Genomic DNA, 9,884 nt, shown 5'->3' with positions numbered 1-9,884 from the left:
CAGTCCTGGTGATACCATCAGTTTGTTTTGCTGCTGCCTTGAAAAGTAAACAGAAAAAAGCTATAATACTGCAACTCTAACAGGGACATGGGAAGGTGAAGGTGGGGATGGGTGAAGGAACAGGAATCCAACAAATAATAAGAGGACAACCTTGGCCGGGGTGCAGTGGCTCACGCCTCTAATTCCAACACTTTGGGAGGCCAACGCGTGCGGATCACAAGGTCAGGAGTTCGAGACCAGCCTGGCCAATGTGGTGAAACCCCATTTCTACTAAAAACACAAAGATTAGCCAGGTGTGGTGGCAGGCACCTGTAGTCCCAGCTACTCGGGAGGCTGAGGTAGGAGAATCGCTTGAACCTGGGAGGTGGAGGTTGCAGTGAGCAGAGATCGCGCCACTGCACTCCAGCCTGGGCAACAAAGCGAAACTCTGTCTCAAAAAAAAAAAAAAAAACTGACAAACTTTGGTAGGAAAATGATAAACCAAGCAAAGTGAAAGGCAAAACCTTTAATAGTTATTTTGTTAAAGATAAAATTCTGGGTAGTAAAGGAATTAAAGGCAGAGTCTCAAAGAGATATTTGCACACCCGTGTCTGTAATAGCACTTCTCCCAATAGTCAAGAGGAAGCAAGCCGTGTTCACTGATGGACAAACAGTGTGGTATACACATGTAACTGAACATTCGATTATATGTTATAATACAGGAAGGAAATCCTGCCACCTGACATGACATGGATGAACCCAGAGGACATTATGCTAAGTGAAATAAGCCAGTCACAAAAAGACAAGTAACTATGATTCCACTTATATGGAATACTGAGAATACTCAAAACCACAGAGACAGAAAGTAGAATGGTGGCTGCGGGGGGACAGGCAGAGTGGGAATTACTCTTTAATGGGCACAGTTTCCGCTGTACAAGCTGAGAAGCCTGTGGAGATGGATGGCAGTGACGGCTGCACAGCATTATGAATGTATTAACAGTTAACGTTATTGAACTGTGCACTTAAAATGGTAAAGACAGTAAGTTTTATGAGTATTTTACCAGAATTTAAAAGGAAGACAACCAGAAAGAATACACTAAGGGTTACAGGTACAAGTTCTCCTTATGCCCACCACCATCTTGGCTGGTAGTTTGATAGCTGCAGACAGCATTAGAGGCGATGGTGAATCCATGGAGAACCACCCAGGAAAGTCACCATCCAAATGTCCACATCCCTGCTTGGCAATTAAAACGAAGACACTTTTCTTCAGCACCTGGTGAGGATGTTCAGTTTCTAGTGCTTTCCAAGATCCACCTCAAGAGAAGTCGATTTGTCCACAGGAAGCATAGTTTCCAAAGCTGTCTACTGTGAACCTCTGAGAGATATGAATTGAATTCAGCTTCAGGGAACCAAAGTAGAAGTTCTCAAACAACTGAAAAGGAAGAATAAAAACCCAGAATGAATGTTTAAAGTATAGGTGAAAATATTAAACATCAGATTCTCTTGTAAAAACACCAAACCACAACAATCCCAACAAATGTCTCATGCTTTTTCTTTTCAGTGTTTACTCTGAATAATGATCCAGGAGAGGAGGGATGGGGGTGGGAGTGAGAAAAGAACAGCCAGCTCTCCTCTCTGATTAATTCTAAAGTCTCCTCTGACAAATGCACCAGAGAAAGAGGTTCTATAAAGTCAAATCCAAAATTCATCTCTTGAGCGGATATGACCAAGAACTTGCAGCAAAAACCCCGTGGCCAAACGCTGACTCACACAGCCTGACCAGGCTGCTTCTGACTTCCAGTTACTGACCGTGCAGGGATCCCAGTTTTGTTGCACCAGGGTTAAATTTGATGTAACATACGCCTCTACCTAATCAACACCATTTGTTAGGAGTGCTGACTAAAATAAATAGAAGATAAGGCTCCTGACTCACAAGTGATTCAGACAAGCCACTGAGGGGCACGGAACATCCACATGCACAGAACAACCCGAGGGGCGCTTCTACTCGCCAACAAAACAAGTGCAAGTGATTACTTATCAAACACCTTTATTAAACGTGAATTCAAGCCAGCAACCTAAAATACTTTTTACTATGATCCTGCACTTTAGAAAAGCTTTCAAGTGTGTCAGAGGGAGGGATGAACCATATGTACTCCAAGAGGGGCTGGACTTTGTGATTACCACATTTATAAGGCAGAACCCAAAATGACATCAGAATTCATCCCAGGAAAATGCAGCCATACTGCCTGAATAAGGAGTGTCAAAAGAGTAAAGAGTGTACCTTCTTCTGTTAGGATGTAGGAACCGCTCTTTCTTAAAATGTCAATACAATCCCAAAAAGCCTTTGTTTGTTTTTTAGAGACAGGGTTTCTCACTCTGTTGCCCAGGCTGCAGTGCCCTGGATTGCAGCAGTGCAATCATAACTCACTGCAGTCTCAACTCCTGAACTCAAGCAATCCTCCCATCTCAGCCTCCCGAAGCACGGAGATTACAGGCATGAGCCACCATGCCTGGCCCCAGTGAAACCCTGTGATACACGTACCCAAGATGCTTGAGTGGACCTTTGCACATAGGCAAGTGACTGTCTTTTCACTTATTTTTATACAACCTCCACACACATGGACTTTGGCCACCATTGCTTTTCCTCTTCCTGCAATTAATGGCCTAGCAAAATGCCTGAGGGTTCATTAAAGGCTAACTTAATGAAGCCCAGTAAATATTGATTCTTCAACATGACATCAACTTGACCCCAAAGATCTATTTATAGAGGTTGTGTGCTGCATTGTCTTGTGTTTCAGAAAGGTGATCAGCTCCTGCCTGCATTGATTTACACAATTAACTTCTCTCCCTGGCTTTGGCAGCATGCTCAAACCATATCCACCCTTTTATGTAAAGAAATTCAGCCTGAAATGGTTATCTGCTAATCCCTTTGCTGAACATTAATTTGAAGTGAAAGACACGTCACTAAGACTGACAGATTTATAGCTCTGCAAACTGAAGCCTTCCAGGTATAGAAAAGCTATAACCAAGAAGGCAATAAAAGACAATATAAAAGAAAACTAAAAGGAAACTCATAATTCTTTCAACAAGCTACTTTTTAAGGATTGGCAGCCTGTGGGTTCTCTACCTTCTCTTTGTGCCCGTGTTTTCAAGTAGTGGGGAGGCCACAGTGAGGAGCTGCAAGTGACCTACCCATGACTTCACTTTGCCTTATGCAGATGGCCTACGGACAGCGTGATCTGCCAGGGATAGTCTCCTGCTCCAGGTTTAAAGAAAGAGCAAATGTAGCAATCATGAAGTTAGCTAGGATGTGACTGCAATGAGGTAACAGAAAAATTGAGAGGGATAACTAAACATAAATTCTCACATCCACTAAGGCAAGGGCAGGCTGTGGAAAGAGTGCTGGATTCTAAATGTATGCCTGGACATGTAAGCTGTGTGACCATCGGTAGAAAACACTGCCCACTGTAATAACTACCACCGGGGCAAAAGAGCATAATGGGCAAAGATCTCATAAGAGCAAGTACAAGGCTGCGCATGGTGGCTCATGGCTGAAATCCCAGCACTTTGGGAGACCGAGGCGGGTGATCATCTGAGGTTGGGAGTTTGAGACCAGCCTGACCAACTTGGAGAAACCCCATCTCTACTGAAAATACAAAATTAGCCAGGTGTGGTGGCACATGCTTGTAATCCCCGCTACTCAGGAGGCTGAGGCAGAAGAATCACTTGAACCCAGGAGGCAGAGATTGTGGCGAGCCAAGATCACACCATTGCACTCCAGCCTGGGCAACAAGAGCAAAATTCTGTCTCAAACAAACCAACAACAACAACAACAACAAAAAAGAGCAAGTACAAGTACTTTGTGTGCTCACTGTGGAGGGTTTAAAAAAATAAAAAGTACCTTGTAAACTGTAAAGTGCTATGGAAAATTAGTATTTCCATAGCAAAATGGTATTTCCATATGGTATTTCTTATGATGTTTTTAAATACCTCTCTGCCATCACTACCCTTGTGTTTATTTTACCTTTGTAAGTCACCATGTTCTTTCATACCTTTTGATAATATCACGACAAATGGATTTCTCATCCAGACATCCCTAGTGCCAGTGCCAATCTTCATGCCACCCTTCCTACCTCTGGTCTTGTCCCCTCTGTATGTTTACAATGATTTATTAACAGATAATTAACTAGCAATCTTACTGCTTAGTTGTTTTTTTTTAAATTTTTTATTTTTTATTTTGAGATGGACTCTTGTCACCCAGGCTGGAGTGCAGTGGTGTGATCTCAGCTCACCAGTCTCCGCCTCCCAGGTTCAAGTGATTCTCCTCCCTCAGTCTCCCAAGTAGCTGGGATTACAGGCATATGCCACCACCTCCAGATAACTTTTGTATTTTTCAGTAGAGATGGAGTTTCACCAAATTGGCCAGGCTGGTCTCAAACTCCTGATCTCAAGTTATTCACCTGCCTTGGCCTCTCAAAGTGCTGAGATTTCAGGCATGAGCAACCATGCCTGGTCTGTTATATCTTTATTCTTTTTTCCCTTTTCATTTATTTTCTTAATAGAGACAGGGTCTTGCACTATGTTGCCCAAGCTGGTATTGAACTCCTGGGCTCAAGTGATCCTCCTGTCTTGGCCTCCCTAAGTGCTGGGATTATAGCATGAGACACTGTGTCCTGCCAATGTATCTTTATTCTTAAGTCTTTCTTTTAGTTCTACCAATTATTTCTAGTGACTCACTAAAATATAAGCCCTACAGAGGAAGAAGCTGGATCCTACCATACACTGTAACATTATCTAGTAGACTGCATCTGACTGATAAATATCTGTTGGACAAAATGACAATGAAAACTAATGCTGCAGCTGTCTGTGTACATCCCCAAGTCTGGAAAGAGCAAACTGTGATATGCATTTGTCTAGACCGGATTTCAAGGTCTAATTTATAGGAATTTCTAAACAGGACTTACCAAATTATATTACCTCAAATCAAGTGGGCAGGGGACCTTTCTACATGTCTCTTATTTGTGAAAACCTAGATCTCTTTCTTAGCTTCGTTCCTGATCTGGAATATTGTTGTGCACCTGATGTTATGCATTTTCATGCAAAAGAGGCACATGAAGTAGTTCTGACTCCCAAGTGCTTACCATCTCATTAGGGAGAGTGCATATCATAGGAGGGAAATGCTGATGACCTGGTGTGTCCACCTTATGAAAAGTCACTGAGTCCTTTGCTCTGTGATCTGTGTACCTTTCTGTACCTTTCTGTATGTATGCTCTACTTTAATGAAAAAAGTTTACCTAAAACAATATAGACAATAAAGGTTAAGTGTGTGAGATGAGAGGTACACGCCATCAATAAACATAGCAGAAGGTAAGGAAACAAAGGATGCTGAGTGCTGGGGACCTAGGAAAGCAACCTGGACTAGACCAGAGCTGGGCCTTGACAAGTATGGGGCATTACACAGGGGAGAGAGGGCAGCATGCAGGCAGAAATGGGCATGGTGGGCTGGGCCAGGCTAACAGTTTAGATGTCTAGAAGGTTCCTAGAGTGAAGTAGTGAGACGGACAGAAGGAAGGAGAGTCAGATTAAGGGTGTCTAGGGGACCTGAGGGTCAAATTCACAAGTCAGACTTCATCCTACATGGTGGGGAACCACTGAAGGCTTTAAAGTAGGTTGGTGGCCCACGATGAAAATCACATTTTAGGGAGATTAACCTGGGTGTGATGTGTCAGGCTGACTGGAGAAGGGAACAAGAGAAAGAAAAGAAAGGAGACCATGGTAGTAGTTCAGTCATGAGGGTGATGCTGAGTGTCTAAATTACAAACAGGCTGTGGGCTTGGAAACACTGGAGCAGATGTGAATGAATGAATGAAGCCATGAATTAAACTATGAATGAAACATAGACCAGGGCTAAATGACAAGAACTTAGAACACAAAAAAGGAAACAACAGACACTGGGGTCTACTTGTGGGTGGGGGGTGGGAGGAGGGAGAGTAGCAGAAAAGATAACTACTGGGTACTGGGCTTAATACCTGGGTGATGCCATAATATGCACCACGAACCCCTGTGGCACATGTTTACCTATGTAACAAACCTTCACATGTACCCCCAAACCTAAAATAAAAATTAAAAAAAGAAACATAGAAACACCTTGGTGACTTTCTGGATGAGAAGGAGATGGGAAAAATGAGTGATGATGGGTCAAACGTGTGTGTATGAGGCTGCCACTGACAGTAACAGAACATTTCTGAGAGGGAGCTATTTCACAGGGAAAACAACAACGACAAGTTCAGGTATGCTTACACGCTCACGGCTACGTCACACTGACTAACTCTCTGTGTCCCAAGCCCTTCTCCAATCTAGGATTTTCCTGGAAGACTCTGAGAATATGCATTAGAGACATCTGTAGCACAGTTAAGTGGAAACAGATCACCATAAAAGGCTTTCCAAGTGTCCCTTCTTTTATTGAATTGTAGTTCTTTTTATATTAGGGAAATGAACCCTTTTTGTCTATGTTACAAGTTGCAAATACATATATTTCCTCCAGTTTGTCATGTCTTTTGACTTTGCTTATGATGGTATTTACCATGTCGCTTAATTTTTATGAATTCACATTTATCATAATAGGAGATTTTAAAAACAAAGTTACCTAATGCCAATAGTTAGATATTAAAAGATCAGCCGGGTGCAGTGACTCACACCTGTAATCCCAGCACTTTGGATAGATGGATCACTTGAGGTCAGGAGTTCGAGACCAGGTTGGCCAACATGATGAAACCTTGTATCTACTAAAAATACAAAAATTAGCCGGTGTGGTGGCAGGCACCTGTAATACCAGCTACCTGGGAGTCTGGGGCAGGAGAATCACTTGAACCTGGGAGGCAGAGGTTGCAGTGAGCAGAGATCACGCCACTGCACTCCAGCCTGAGTAAGACCTGTCTCCAAAAAAAAAAAAAAAAAAGATCAAAGTGAACCATAAATACGTAGGTATTGAAAACATGAATAAAAATTACAACAGCCAACATTTATTAAACACACGTGCCAGGCTCTCATTGCATCCTCACAACCCCAGGAAATAGATCCTATGATTTATCCCCATTTACAGCTGAGCCTTAGGTTTAGATGGCTTAAGTAACCTGCCCAAAGACACACATAAAATTGACAGTGTTCAGGACATCCCCAAATATGGCACCTTGGCATTTGAGCAAACAGCAGAAGGAGTCAAGTCTCTCCCACCTTCCATAGCCCTTCTTCCCTGAAGATGATAAAACCTAGGAAGGTCATCCTGTGACCTCCTGCTCTTCTCCCCTGAAGCAGGTCTCTCATTCGACAGGTACCCTCCCTTTTCCCAGAGGAAAGGAATATACTTATCTGTGAAGATACAGGGCATAGCGAAGAATCGGAACAAGCAGGCCTTGCTAAGACTCCCCTCAGTTTATTACCATTAGGCCACGTTTCTGAAGGCTCCCGGGTCATGTAAAGCTTCTATTAAATAACTGTGTATGCTTTTCTCTTATTAATCTGATTTTGTTACAGGGGCCTCAACCACGGACCTAGTGATAGGTGAGAGAAGAAATCTTTCCTCTCCTACAAAGTACAGGTAAAAAAACTGAGATTCACACCCAGGCAGCCTCACTCTAGAGTCTGAGCCCTTTGATTCCTGTACTCTATTGCCCCTTACTGTGGGTGGCTCCCCTTGAAACACCGCCCCATTAAATAGCCACAGTGAGAAACGCTGACCCAGACAATTCCCGAAGACTGAAATGAACATGTGCTTTCACGTGCTATTCCTATATTCACTGCCACAGCTTTTCCTGGACGTGACTTAAGAATCCGATGGCTCTAGCTCAGCTGGAAGAATTTTAATTGAATTCTGGATGAAAATAAGCAAAAGTCAACTAAAAGGCTACATTTAATTTGGTACTTGAATGGGAAAAGAAGAAAAAGCTTAAACTACAAGTTTAAAAAAAAGAAACTTGGTTGCTCTTTTGAACCTAAACTATACTCAAAGAGCAGAGTGTTCTATTGTTTAGAAAATAATAGACCTAACAGGAGAAATTTAAATTGAAAACAATCTAGTTAAGATATCTGAATCATGTTGAGTTTTTTCTCCTCACTGTTGTTTTATAACAATTCCCTTGGGGATTTTGAAACCTAAACCATTTTCTTTCTGAAAATATTTTTCTCTGACACGCACACATATAGAGCCCTGTTGTTATGGAAGTCAGTATTTTTTAAAACCTGCTCTAAAGGAACGTAACAACGAACAGTACACAAAACTACAGATACTTAATGAGGAAATGAAAATAGAATTAAAACTGCCAATCACTGTGATATCACTAGTAAATAACTTGGATGATTTAAGAAAATTTAAAACCAGGCCGGGCACAGTGACTCACGCCTGTAATTCCAGTACTTTGCAGGGCAGAGACAGGATGATCACCTTACCCCAGGTGTTCAAGACCAGCCTGGGCAACATGGCAAAACCCAGTCTCTATAAAAAAAAAAATACAAAAATTAGCCAGGTGTGATGGTGTGCATCTGTGGTGGGAGGATCACTTGAGCTGGTAGGGTGGCACAGAGGTTGCAGTGAGCTGAGATTGTGCCACTGCACTCCAGCCTGAATAACACAGTGAGACCCTGTCTCAAAAAAATTAAAAAAAAATTATTAAAACCTAAATAAGTTTGACATTTGAAAACTGTTACACACACAGCTGCTATCCTCTGTCAAGTACTCATAATGATAGAGACAGGAGGCAGAAAAATCCTAGGCAGACAGGGGCAGGTCCCCAGCAAAACCCCACCATCACACTGAAAAGTCTGAAGCCAGCAGACCAAAGTGAGAACTTCTATCCTTGTTTGCCCATTCTCTCCCAATTGGTTCTTTATAAATAACGTTTTTTTTTTTTTTTTTTTAACCAATCGAATGTTGCCTTTTCCAAAACCACCTACAGCCCACCTCGCCCCCCATCCTGTGCCTATAAAAACCCCAGATTCAGTTGGTGGAGGGAGAGAAGCAGTTTGACTGGACAGAGGCGACCTGACTTCAGACAGATGGCTGGACCCTGGAGGAGAGATAGCTTAACTTCGGAGAGATGGCTTGACTTCAGGGAAGAGCTGGCCAGAGACAGGCAAGACTTTGGGGGAAGATTACCTGCCCATCCTGTCCCCTTGTCCCCTTTTCGGCTCCTATGTCTGCTGAGAGCCATTTCCATTGCTTAATACAATTTTCCGCCTTCACCATCCTTCAAGTGCCGGGGCAACCTCAATTCTTCTTGGATACTGGACAAGAGCTTGGGACCCACTGGGTTCGGGTACCCAGAAAAGGCTGTCACACTGGCCCTTAGCCCTCAGTGGCAGAGGGCAGCCACCCCCCCATGACAAGGCAAGGGTACCACTGAGCTGACGGCACACTGCTGTCCATGGACAGCAGGACTAGGAGAGCATTCACCTCTAGGGCTTTGGGGTTGCAAGCACCCTCAAGTGGGCACTGCCACAGGGCCCACACAGAGCCTGCTTCTGCTGGCTCCCAAAATGGCCAGCCAGATCCCATACTCCCTTACTCATGTGCTCCCACCCACAAGGGGTTGAGCACGGCAGGCCAAATAAATGGGGTACCCTCATCACAAAACCCCGTCTTGATGAAAGGATCAAGAAAAATCCTGCGGCCAGGCGCAGTGGCTCATGCCTCTAATCCCAGCACTTTGGGAGGCCGAGGCGGGCAGATCACAAGGTCAAGAGACAAAAATTAGCAGTGTGTGGTGGCATACACCTGTAGTCCCAGCTACTCAGAAGGCTGAGGCAGGAGAATTGCTTGAACCCGGGAGGCAGAGGTTGCAGTGAGCCAAGATCACGCCACTGCACTGCAGCCTGGCACCTGGCAACAGACTGACACTCTGTCTAAAAAA

General features: G+C 43.6%; 1 protein-coding gene across 3 annotated transcripts in view; it reads right to left on the bottom strand.

Moving 5' to 3' along the window:
* Positions 1 to 489: 489 nt before the first annotated feature.
* ASCC1 (activating signal cointegrator 1 complex subunit 1) overlaps positions 490 to 9,884 on the bottom strand; it is a 123,731-nt gene continuing 114,336 nt past the window's right edge. For 2 of the 3 annotated variants that reach the window (XM_017548824.2, XM_017548823.2), the window contains exon 10: positions 491 to 1,411. In XM_017548824.2, the coding sequence (XP_017404313.1) occupies positions 1,295 to 1,411 (117 nt within the window). In that variant the 3' untranslated portion in view covers positions 491 to 1,294. Of the gene's footprint in view, positions 1,412 to 9,884 lie in introns of all 3 variants that reach the window. The other variant, XM_017548822.2, reaches the window with a different exon arrangement.

This window comes from Cebus imitator, unplaced genomic scaffold, assembly GCF_001604975.1.
Source record: "Cebus imitator isolate Cc_AM_T3 unplaced genomic scaffold, Cebus_imitator-1.0 Scaffold215, whole genome shotgun sequence".
NCBI lineage: Eukaryota > Metazoa > Chordata > Mammalia > Primates > Cebidae > Cebus > Cebus imitator.
This window is presented reverse-complemented; position numbering and strand designations above follow the sequence as displayed.